The 13,232-nt window shown below is 45.0% G+C and overlaps 1 protein-coding gene across 10 annotated transcripts in view; it reads left to right on the top strand.

Moving 5' to 3' along the window:
- The first annotated feature begins 560 nt into the window (after window positions 1–560).
- NEXN (nexilin F-actin binding protein) overlaps window positions 561–13,232 on the top strand; it is a 31,501-nt gene continuing 18,829 nt past the window's right edge. For 3 of the 10 annotated variants that reach the window (XM_069979466.1, XM_069979455.1, XM_069979457.1), the window contains exons 1-2: window positions 561–800; window positions 11,921–12,003. In XM_069979466.1, the coding sequence (XP_069835567.1) occupies window positions 11,977–12,003 (27 nt within the window). In that variant the 5' untranslated portion in view covers window positions 561–800; window positions 11,921–11,976. The remainder of the gene's footprint in view (window positions 801–11,920; window positions 12,004–13,232) is intronic. The other 7 variants (XM_069979460.1, XM_069979458.1, XM_069979459.1 and 4 more) reach the window with 6 other exon arrangements.

The raw sequence follows: 13,232 nt of genomic DNA, 5'->3' as shown, positions 1-13,232 counted from the left end.
GCTGCCACCTCTGGCCCAGACAGGAACTCTGTCTCGTTTTTTTATGAATCCCCATAGAAAACTTCTCCTGCTCTGGGCAGTTCCTGTCTCGGCCAGAGATGTCAACAGAGAGCACTGTGTCAGACTGGAAATAGAACAACACTTCCTGCTGGACATACAGCAGCTGATAAGTATGGGAAGACTTGAGATTTTTTAATAGAATTAAGTTACAAATCTATATAACTTTCTGACCAGTTTATATAACCAGTTGATTTGAGAGAAAAAGATTTTCACTGAACATTCCCTTTAAGCACTAAACAGTGAAGCTTCACTTTCCAAGAGGAAAAATCCAGAACCAGGAATACGACTCCCGATTATTGATACTTGTGTGTCGGACAAAAAAAAACCTTGAAGATATCAACCCCTTCCAGCCCAAAGCCCTTGTCCCCCTGTTGTCATTCATAGCTGGAGAATGGAGCGTGGTTTCCCGTGCAGGGGGTCGCAGTGGGAACGTTTGAGGGCTCAACAGCTGAGAGCTGCTTTTGGATTGTCTGGAATGTGCTAGATGACCTGACAAGCAGGACTTTTATGGAAACTCACAGGCTGGGAGTAGGAGCAGCCAAACTGCATCCAGTCTGAGGAGAGGAGCAGAAGAGCTCAGACTGGACTAGAGTGTACTGTGCATCTTCTGTACCACACAGCCTGGGGGGCATCACAGGGGACCCGGCCTGGCACAGCAAGAGGACAGCTCCGCCACGGATACTCCCTTTCCTTGTCTAGACCCTCAAGGGGGAATCGAGCACTGAGCCCTTTAAGTGAAGGTAAGACTTCCCATACAAGAACATAGAGGCACTTAGGGCTTTATAGTTATTGATCCCGGCGTGTCTAGCTGATTGGGCATTCCTGTTTTTCATGGATAGTCTGCCCACCTGAATGTCGGAAATCTGGAAATGATAAATAATCAGAATCTACGTCTTTTCGTCTGGGTTTTCAGCCTTAATCTCACTTCTTTACTTGTTGCAATCAGAGAGTTCTCCGGAGAATCCATTACAATTTGTTTTTGTGTCCTTGGCACTGGGTGGCATGGCACCAGATTGGATGGGCACCTTTTTCCTTGGCGTTGTACATGGCACCAGTTTGGCTGGATACTTTTTCCTTGGCATAGAATGGCATGGCACCAGTTTGGCTGGGCACCTTTTCTCTTGGCATTGTGCGGCATGGCACCAGTTTGGCTCGGCACCTTTTTTCTCGGTATTGTGTGGCATGGCACCAGTTTGGCTCGGCACCTTTTTTCTCGGTATTGTGTGGCATGGCACCAGTTTGGCTCGGCACCTTTTTTCTCGGTATTGTGTGGCATGGCACCAGTTTGGCTGGGCTCCTTTTTCCTTGGCATTGTTTGGCATTGCACCAGTTTGGCTCGGCATCTTTTTTCTCGGTATTGGGTGGCATGGCACCAGTTTAGCTTTTTTCATTGGCATTGCACCAGTTTGGCTGGGCACCTTTTCCCTTGGCATTGTGCAGCATGGCACCAGTTTGGCTCGGCACCTTTTTTCTCGGTATTGGGTGGCATGGCACCAGTTTGGCTGGATACTTTTCCCTTGGCATTGTGCAGCATGGCACCAGTTTGGCTGGATACTTTTCCCTTGGCATTGTGCAGCATGGCACCAGTTTGGCTGGGCACCTTTTTCCCTGGCATTTGGTAGTTCCTTATATAACATATACTTAGCATCACCTGGTTACTGTACCATAGAAGGGGCACAACGTTTCTAGTTTTCGGTATTCTCCGTACCCCTGGTTCTTATTGATGGCTTCCATGTGTCCGGACACCGGGTGGGTGCTGCAGCTTCTGTTCATTGACTTTACAGTTATAATCCGGTGATTGGCGTCATGATGATCCATGTGACAGGCGAGATGGATAGAAAACCAATGTCGGCTGTCATCAGGGCCAAATATGGGGGAGAGAAACGTCACAAACGAAACCCTTATTTCTTTAGCGGTGGATGGCGGTATTATGTGGACATTGTAGGGGATTATTATTTGAAAGCTGCATTTTCTTTGGCTCTATTATATGGACTATAACAGTATTGTCTTGGCACTATATGGTGGTATGGCACTATATTATCTGGGCTGTATATGGTGATATGACACTATTATGTGGATTGTGTAGAACAGTATTGTCTTGGCACTATATGGTGGTATAGAACTATGTGAGTTGTATATAGCAGTATTATTCTGGAACTATAAGGTTGTAGGGCACCATTACCTGGGCTGTATATAGTAATATTATCTTCACACTATATGGTGGTATAGCACTAATATGTGGGCAGTATATAGCAGTATTGTTTTAACACTATATGGTGGTTTGGCTTAATATGTGTTATGTAAATAGCAATGGTACTATATGGTAGGCTGTAGGTAGCAGTAGTGTCTTTGTACTCTATGGTGGTATGGCTGTATATAGCAGTATTATTCTGGCACTATATTTTTGTATGACACACCACTACCTGGGCTGTATATAGCAGTAGTGTCTTTACACTCTATGGTGGTATGGCACTAATATGTAAGCTGTATATAGCAGTATTGTTTTAGTACTATATGGTGGTATGGCTTTAATATGTGTTATGTAAATAGCAGCCTTATTACGTTACTATATGGTAGGCCGTAGATAGCAGTAGTGTCTTTTCACTCTATGGTGGTAGGGCACTAATATATGGGCTGTATATAGCACTATTATTCTGGCACTATATTGTTGTATGGCACCACTACCTGGGCTGTATATGGTAGTATTGTCTTATGGTTATATGGCACTAATATGTGGACTTTATAAGGCAGTATTGTCTGGGTACTATATAGCGGTATGGCACTAATGTGGGATGTAAATAGCAGTATTATCTTGATAGGATGCAGATAGCAGTAGATATGGCACCATTATATAGGATATATATAACAGTACTGTATTGGCACTATATGGTTGCATTGTACTATTATATGAGCTGTACCCAGCAGTATTGTCGTAGGTATATATGGCGCTATGTTGTGGTATGGTACTACTATGTGAGCTGTATATAGCAGTATTGTCGTAGGTATATATGGCGCTATGTTGTGGTATGGTACTACTATGTGAGCTGTATATAGCAGTATTGTCGTAGGTATATATGGCGCTATTGTTGAGGATGGAAGTGCTTCCTTGTTACCCTTGGCCATGTTTTCTCTAACCCCAGACCTCGCTATCAATGCGCCGCGCCGTACCTGAGGGGTGCGGAAGGAGGGGTTTCCAGCAGGAAGGCGGACATTACAATGGGGTCCTCAAACTCTGAGAATTTTGGCCTTTAAAACAATTCTTTGCTAGAAAATACCGGATTGCTGACTGCTGGGGACGAAAATGTCAGAATAAAGTTGGGTCTGTGGTTAAAAAAAATGAGATTTTAATATCCGTACAAGAAATCCTTAAGAAAACACAGCTTTACATGGTGGGAACCTGCTTGGTGTAATGTGAGCGTATGGCGGTGATATTAATAAGCGCTCACAGGCCGGGCCTTGTATAAATGATGCAGACAGATATATACATCTTCCTTATATAGGAGTCCAGGCTTTATATCTGGAGTTTGCCAAGAGGCGATAAGTGCAGAGTATGGGTAATGTCACTGGCTATGGGATGAGTCCGGACAACAGGTGACAGCTGCTGCCCCCTCCCCCCCCCCCCCTGCGCTGCCCCCTCCCTATAGTGCCACAGTAAACTGAACCCTGTCACCTGCAGGCTACATGTGAGCGAGGGACACACTTCACCATGTGGCAAGTTTACAACCTTCTTAAAGCGATACTGTCACCTCCCTTACTCTAAGTGCGTTCTCCGCACCGTCCACAAGCTTAGAGGCTGCACATTTAAGATATACCTGTATAAAACTTGTCTGGAACTTTATAAATTACTCCTATTTTAAAAAAATCTCCAGTCTTCTAATACTTATCAGCTGCTGTATGTCCTGCAGGAAGTGGTGTATTATTTCCAGTCTGACACCTGACACTTGGCAGGAACTGTCCAGAGCAGGAGCAAATCCCCATAGAAAACCTCTTCTGCTCTGAACAGTTCCTGACATGGACAGAGGTGGCAGCAGAGAGCACTGTGTCAGACTGAAAAGAAAAGATTTGCAGCAGGACATAAAGCAGTTGATAAGTATGGGAAGATTTGAGATTTTTAAATAGGAGTAAATTAAAAATCTATATAACTTTCTGAAACCAATCGATTTGAAAGAAAAAGATTTTTGTCGGAGTACCCCTTTAATATTACAGTTTTCTTAGTGGATCCTTCCAAGCCTATGCCAGTTCCCCACATAACACTGGAGGTACACTATGGGTGCCAAGTTTTGAGCCTTGTTTATGAGCAGGCCATGCACTTTAGATCAGGGTTGTCAAAGTCGCAGCCTCCAGCTGGTGCAAAACTACAATTCCCATCATGCTTTAGCTTTGGCTGTCCAGACATGATGGAAATTGTGCTTTTGCAACAACCAGAGGGACACAAGTTTGTCACCTATACTTTAGCTATATGTTGGCTCAATCTGCCGATTATGGCTGGAGCCCCCCGACCATCTAATTTGTATTAGGAATGGTAGATGTCAGGGGAGAGGAGGATCAGGCAGTTGGATATTCTCGGCCATCAGCAGAAGAGTCTTGCCATTCAGGATCTCTTGTCCAGAGTAGAGATTGCTGCTCTGGAGGACCTGTCCTATCTTACAATACTCTGTGATATGAATGGACATTGTGCAACGCTTCAGGCGGTAAGCGAGAGCTAATCTTAGTGATTGACGCCTGCACAAGGCTCACACAACGTAGTATTTTTTAAAACAACGGCCGTTCTTGTCATACTGCAATGATATGCATTAAAGTCAAGGAAACAACAACCGTTCAATGCATTCTGTGAAAACAAAGGCCGTTGTTCCATTGACTTCAATGCATATCATTGCAGTATGACAAGAACGGCCGTTGTTTTCAAAAATAGTACGTGGTAAGGACATAGCCTTAGGGTCTCATAGTAAATGGACTGATAGCGCTCAGTATACGTCCTCGCTGCATTAGTTTAGTGGAATAGCACATAGGTCCCTGGTTCTCTATCCACCAGAATGGAGGCCACAGTCAGCCATCTTTGGTCTCCATTGTGCATATGGAGGTCGGTGGATCTGTCTAATCCATGTGCCAGGACCTACATTAAGCAGATTTTCCTGTACACAGCTTAATGCAGAAACTATCCGACTTGTCGAGGGAACAAGTAAGAATTGTCCAAAGCGGAGTGACCTTTTAATAAGTTTTGGTCATGGCTTCAATTTCTACTCTATGGGAATGGGAGTCACAAGCGACCTTTGACATGATCATAATTTTTTCAGTAGTCGCATGGTTGCTTTTTGGCTTTCCTCTTCCTGAGTAACAATTGAAGTCACAGCCATGTATTTACTGTGATTTGCGCACAGGAATTAACCCTAAATCTCATCTAGTTCTACAAGAACTAGTCAAGTCCCTGTTTAAAGGGGTACTCTGGCAAAAATCGTTTTCTTTCAAATCAACTGGTTTCAGAAAGTTATATAGATTTGTAATTTACTTCTATTTAAAAATCTCCAGTCTTCCAGTACTTATCAGCTGCTGTATGTCCTGCAGGAAGTGCTGTATTCTTTCCAGTCTGACACAGTGCTCTCTGCTGCCACCTCTGTCCGTGTCAGGAACTGTCCAGAGCAGGAGAGGTTTTCTATGGGGATTTGCTCTTGCTCTGGACAGTTCCTGACATAGACAGAGGTGGCAGCAGAGAGCACTGTGTCAGACTGGAAAGAATACACCACTTCCTGCACGACATGCAGCAAATGATAAGTACTGGAAGATCTGAGATTTTTAAATAGAAGTAAATTACAAAACTAAATAACTTGCTTAAACCAGTTGATTTGAAAGAAAAAAAAAATCTGAGTAAATGCAGTGTAATAGATTCTAATAGAACGCGTCGACGTGTAGTGGCACACGCAGCACGACATCTGGCGACCTCTGTCCTCACGTAGCCCCGGCCTTACCCACAGCTGTGTACTATGTGTGTTATTGTTACGGTATAACATTCTATGGGTTGTAGATTTTGCGCTCCCCCCCCTCTCCCCCCGGCTTACAGAATACGTCCTGCAGCAAACCATGTTAATAATATAATTGTGCTTTTTTGATGCGGTCCCATGGAGGGTGGAGGGGCTGACTGCCTCCTGTCCTGGCCGCCTCCTGTCCTGGCCGCCTCCTGTCCTGGCCGCCTCCTGTCCTGGCCTCGTGCCCCGTCTCAGACACTGTAGATCAGCACAATGTACAGTTTGGCTATTTTCGGCCTCACACAGCTGAGACCCCCGTCCCCCCTCCCGGCAGATTCTGGGTTGTTTCTTTTTCTAGACCCTTCTACACACTTGGAGCCGCTTGTAATAGGAACACGATGACATCTGCCATAGAATTGGAGGAGATTCAGGAGATGATGATATCTGTATAGGCTGAAAAAAAGCGCAATGTTTATCCTACATCCCGAATGGAGACGGGGGGAATATGTTACACGCTCCCTCTGGCAGCAAATACCTTATAGTTTGGGCCAATTACGGGATCCGAATATTATTTTTTTTTATTGAAGTTGGAACCAGAACGTGAATGCAACGTGGCTGAAGTTTGGAGAATCCTCCTGCATACTGTCTATTCTAATAGAGTACTGATTGGAGAATGTTGTTAAAGGGGTAGTTCAGCAAAAATCAACTGGTGTCAGAAAAAGCCAGAGATTAGTAATTTACTTCTATTAATAAATCTTCAGTCTTCCATAACTTATCAGCTGCTGTATATCCTGCATGTGTATTCTTTCCAGTCTGTAGAGCAGGAGAGGTTTTCCATGTGGATTTGCTGCTGCTCTGGACAGTTCCTGACATAGACAGAGGTGGCAGCAGAGAGTGTGGTCTAGTAACACCGCTGCCGCCAGACCTAGCCCCCTGGTGCGAGTTGACAACACCCCATAGATACAGCGTCGCAGCAACAACGGCCGCCGCACAGCGACATTATTGTACTTATATTATGGCCCAGGTTCCAGTTCAGCCACCGGTCCGACAGGTTCATGTCAGGTCATCAGACGTGTCGTCAGGCCAGGACTTTAGTCCATAATACAAACACACAAATGCATCTATATTACTATAGTGTAAAGCCAGACTACTGAAGACCGTGCATTACTTTGTATAAGAACAGTGTCATTCTGCTTTTCTCCTGTTGCTTATGGCTGTGTTCCAGTAGTGGATTATAATAGGGGCGTTTTGGGCGGCAGCCCGGGGCCCTGAGCTCCTGGGGGGCCCATGACCACCCAAAAAAACTTATACTTTCAATGGTGTACTGTCTCCTGGCTACACTTCCGCCATGATTTGCAAAAATCACAGGTTTTTTTATGGCAATTTTGCACAAATCAGGACATAATGACATTATCTGTCCTGTACTATGAACGCCAGGCTAGTGCTGCCATAGTTACAGTGGGGTGGGGGGGGCCCAGGCTTGGTGAACAGCCCGGGGCCTATGGTAAAGTTAATCCACCCCTGCTGTGTTTTCTTTTTGATCACAAATAGCTGCTGCTGTATACTGCTGGACCAGTGCTGGCTGCTGCTGTATACTGCTGGACCAGTGCTGGCTGCTGCTGTATACTGCTGGACCAGTGCTGGCTGCTGCTGTATACTGCTGGACCGGTGCTGGCTGCTACTGCTGTATACTGCTGGACCGGTGCTGGCTGCTACTGCTGTATACTACTGGACCGGTGCTGGCTGCTACTGCTGTATACTGCTGGACTGCTACTGCTGTATACTGCTGGACCGGTGCTGGCTGCTACTACTGTATACTGCTGGACCGGTGCTGGCTGCTACTGCTGTATACTGCTGGACCGGTGCTGGCTGCTACTGCTGTATACTCCTGGACCGGTGTTGGCTGCTACTGCTGTATACTGCTGGACTGGTGCTGGCTGCTACTGCTGTATACTGCTGGACCGGTGCTGGCTGCTACTGCTGTATACTGCTGGACCGGTGCTGGCTGCTACTGCTGTATACTGCTGGACCGGTGCTGGCTGTATACTGCTGGACCGGTGCTGGCTGCTACTGCTGTATACTACTGGACCGTTGCTGGCTGCTACTGCTGTATACAGCTGGACTGGCGCTGGCTGCTGCTGTATACTACTGGACTGGTGCTGGCTGCCGCTGGAATGACCACATCACTGACAGCTGTACCTGAGGGCCCTTTTACACGACACATGGAGTAGTGGAGGCAGGGTGAGTTCATCTGCTTAGCACCCCCCTGTACACCCAGCGTAACGTTCTGTAACTGCGTGTCTGCTATTCGGTAGCACAGAAGGATTATAATATGTTGTATCTGCTGAGAGGCTGGCAGGACGTGGTGCCAGTCTGCGGGAGGGTGATCCTGGCATCAGCTCGGGCACATGGAGGGCTTGGCATCGATGCTGGCTACTCTGTGGCCTTCTGGTCCATATGGCGTGGCCCAAGGTGCTTAGGTGGTATCCAGCAGGTGGGCTCTGGTGTTTTACTGGGGCACTATGTGACACCCACCTGCGTTGCCCACCCCCGGACACACTGGCACTGGGCTTTGTAAAGGGGGAGCACAATGTCTGGGTGCAAGTACAGGTGTGGTGGAGAAACAATTAGCACAAAGTCAAGCAGTGTAGCACGATCCCCAGGCGTGAACTGCTGGGCAAAGCTAACCCCTCAAGACTACCCAAGAAGGTCGGGCAGGTACTAGGGAGATACTTCGGCTGAGGCCCTTTGTCCCACTGATCAATCCTTAGGCTTTGCAGATTGTCCCGACTTATCCCAGTCATAGGCAAGGCTCACCCAGGTGACAGTTACCCATACCTTTAGGGTATGTTCACACTACGGAATGCCGACGGAACACCCGCCACAGATTCCGCAGCTTGCACCTGCTCGCGGACGCGCGCATCTCCGCTGCTCCCATAGGCTTCATCGTATGGTTTGCCAGATTCTGCCATCAGCCCGAACAATAAACCCGCTCATTCTTCAGGCGGACGGCGGAATCTGGCGAACCATACGATGAAGCCTTTGGGAGCAGCGGAGATGCGCGCGTCCGTGAGCAGGTGCGAGCTGCAAAAATATTCCGAGTGGTCGGGTGGGGGGGATGGGATGTGGTGTGGGCTCTGTCTATAGCAGAGGCTGCATGAGATAACATAGGAATTCAGAGTCTGGAGCGATAACTTACTACTTCTGGATTCTTCCGCGCACTGTGTATGTTGGGAAAGACAAGAAAACTGAACACCTGTCATGTCACCGCAGGCCGCATCAGTCAGTAATGATCCTACCATGATGTCTGTAGCATCTCGTCGTTTCCATATAATCCGTAATAAATATTCGTCCCCCTCCCTGGACACATCCGCCATTGCAGGAGACACGAGGCAGGACCCAAGGGGTGAACCTACTGTTTTGTTTTGTAATGTCCTGCAATGCTGAGGAAAGGGGAGAACCCAGAAACAGTGCTCAGTGGTGGGGGAGAAGGGGGGGATGAAGCTGCAGACATCTGATTGGCTTACAGCTCTTATCAGACAGGAACCTGCCCATCATGGCGTACAAAGAGAGAAAGTATACCTATTCCAAAGACGAGACACACTGAACGCCCAAACCATTGCTTTATGGTGCGTTTACACAGACAGATTATTGAAGCCAAAGCCAGAAATGGATTTGAAAAGAGGATAGATTTTATTTTTCCTTTATGACCTGTTCCCTGTTTATAGTCTGTTCCTGGCTTTGGCTTCAATAACCTGTCAGATAAATCTGTCTGTGTAAACACTGCTTTGCTCTAGGCCACAAGTGTCAAACTTCCAGCCCTCCAGCTGCTGCAAAACTACAATTCCCATCAGGCCTGGGCAGCCTAAGCTTTAGCTCTGGCTGTCCAGGCATGATGGGAATTGTAGTTGTGCAATATCTGGAGGGCTGGGAGTCTGACACCTGTGCTCTATGCTGGCTGGGTCAGGTCAGGGGAGGGGCCCTCGTGGTTGGGGATGCAATGCCCTGCCAGTGGTGGCAGAAGGGGGTGCTGTGAGCCTTAGCTACCATGGAGGCAGACTACCCTCTATCAGGGGGAATCCCAGGGCCCTCTGCTGCATGGGTCCGATAGCAGTTGTGTGGTCTGCCTCCATGTGTGTGAGAGAGAAACAGATAGGGAGAAAAGAAGGTAAACAGTCTGACGTCCTATATCTCTTGAGTATTGCTGATTTGCCTTCCGGAAATGTGCAGTATGATACTGAATACTTGTCTGTTGCTATTGGCAGGTCCATTCAGATATTAAGTACAGGTCAGGTTTAGCAGACTGAAGTGTCAGTGATGGTCGGTCATAGCTATATAGAGAGCGGGGGGCATCACCACCACCCCCGGACGCTGACTCATTACTATTTTCGCTCCTATCTCTTCAGTAACGTGAGGAGCCAAGTGCAGAACTTCAAAAAGAATAATGGAAAGTCAAATACCAGACACTCCGCGCCGTTCCCTTCCCAGTGCTGTTCTAGAAAATGCTGGGATTAATATAGGTCCTTCATACATGAAAAAAAAAAATTTAAATTGCCTGATGTGATGTCATTGTGTATATGTGCTTTATGGGAAACTAATTTGTGTCTAAAATAAACTTTGTGATTTTTCAATTATCTATTGAGGTTTTTTTGGGGGGTTATTAAGTAATAGATATGAGACTAATATGTAATGTAAGAGAAGAAAGAGAAGAAAATCAGCTGACCTCAGTCATATGACATCGCAGAAGATGCCCCCTGATGACATGAGCAAAGTGGAGCAATACTCTGGGCTGATCTATGACATGTATTACCTTAAAGGGGTTATGTAGGCTTAGAAAAACATGTCCGCTTTCTTCCAGAAACAGCGCCCCTCCTGTCTTCAGTTTGAGTGTGGGTATTGCAGTCTAGCCCTGCTCCATCTCGTCGGCCCTTTTAGTATTTCCCTTCCTACCACATCTGCTTGAAGTTTGTTTCAAGTATCTACTACTCTTTCAGTAAAGTCATTTTTTCTCACGTTGCTTCTGATCTTTCCCCCAACTAACCTCTCACTGTGTCCTCTTGTTGTTCCTCTTGTGTTCAGTGTACAGCCCGGCATACCATTATTTATATATATATATATATATATATATATATATATATATATATATATATACAGCCCAGCATACCATAATATATATATATATATATATATATATATATATATATATATATATATATATCCCGGCATACCATTATATATACAGCCCAGCATACCATTATATATTTATATATACAGATATACAGCTCAGCATACCATTATATATATATATATATATACAGCCCAGCACACCATTATATATATATATATATATATATATATATACAGCCCAGAATACCATTATATATTTATATATACAGATATACAGCTCAGCATACCATTATATATATATATATATATATATATATATACAGCCCAGCACACCATTATATATATATACAGCCCAGCACACCATTATATATATATATATATATATATATATATATATACAGCCAAGCACACCATTATATATATATATACAGCCCAGCATACCATTATATATATATACACCCCAGCATACGATTTGCTTTCCCCACCGCCTGGCTGCACTGGTGACTCATTTTAAGGTTGTCAGAAATCACTGCCCCTAAATCCTTCTCTTCTGAAGTTGATATGATACCCGGCTAGAGGATTCCTTCTCCCTAAGTGCATTATTTTACACTTGGAAACCTTGAACTGCAGTTTCCATTGTGCTGACCACTTACCTAGTAAAGCTAAATCCTTTTACATGTATCCATTATCTCTTTGTTGTCTTTTATTATATAGTGACTATGGCTTTTTTGGTTTTCTATATGAAAAATTTTAATCCAAGTTTACTATTTTAGGTTGAAAATTACAAAAATCTGATTTACGGGGGAACGCCAGGGAAGGGAAAATAATCATGAATGACGTGGCCCAAAAGACTGAGGTAGGTACATCCCAGACAACAGTGATATAGTATTGTATTTATGGGACACATTGATCTTTATCTCAGACAGGAAACAACCAATCACAGCCCTTTCTGAGAAATGAAAGCCGGGCTATAATTGGTTGCTGTGTTATATTTAATGCAGGACCTCAGGGGCGGAGCATGAATTGCCTGCTTTAGGCTCCGCCCCCTTGGATCCTGTACTAGACATAGCACAGCGTATCAGTTTTGGTTACAGTTTTTTAAAGTTTTTTTTGTGTGGAGGAGATGATGTCTGAAGCTATCTGCTCTCCAGCACTGACTTCCTGTGATCTCACTTCTCAGTAGTAAGCCTTTGGAGGAGTGGAGGGGGTGTATATTCTCGTCATTGAGTTTGGGCATCATTTTGTGCAAAATCGCCAACATTGTGCACATATTGGATGTTGCGTGCGGGTGTGCAATCAGGATATATGCCCGCCCCTCCCACCTCAGAAGACTTAGGGCCCTATTACACAGAGTGACAATCTGTCACAGATCATCACTCCATCTAACAAAGACAACAATCAGCTGGTGATGACGTTAGCTGAACGTGTTTTTAGGTACTGCTCTAAAATCATCGGGTGCCGGACCCAACACTCTGCATCCAGCCAGTTCACTGAGCAGGAGGCATATAGTGTGTGCCTCCTACTCAGTAAGTAGTTTTAATGGCTTCTTAGTGTAGGGTGCCACTAAAACTACATTAGCAGGGACGCCTGTTATTTTGACAGAAGTCCCTGCTCCTCTACAGTAAGCAGTGATCCTCTGCACATCGCTGCTTACTGCTCTTCTATCAGTATTGCGATCGTATTTGAAACTTTTCGCAGCGATATATCTTCTAGTCTAAGCGCCTATCGTTTAAAAGAAAAAGTCATTGCTTTTTCACTAAATGAGCACTTAAGTGATTTATCTCTACGTGTAAGAGGACGTCCTTTTACGTGCACGGATAAATCGCTTAAGTGCTCGTTTATTGGACGACAAGCCATGGTTTTTTTGTTTAACCGAGACGATAAATCGTTACGGAAAGTCGCTAGTATGATTGTAAATATGATAGTAATGCATTTGTGTATATATATACTGTGAATGTTTGTAATTGCGTTTGTATCTATATACGGTGAATGATGAATGTTTACACTGAAAGACTTAGGAAGAATTAATAAAGAATTTAAGGTCAGGTCAAAAGATGCGATCAACAACATACGAAAAAATTTTCA

This window comes from Dendropsophus ebraccatus, chromosome 8 (genome assembly GCF_027789765.1).
Source record: "Dendropsophus ebraccatus isolate aDenEbr1 chromosome 8, aDenEbr1.pat, whole genome shotgun sequence".
Taxonomy (NCBI): Eukaryota; Metazoa; Chordata; class Amphibia; order Anura; family Hylidae; genus Dendropsophus; species Dendropsophus ebraccatus.
Note: the sequence above shows the minus strand (reverse complement) of the source record. Positions and strands in the feature narration are given on the sequence as shown.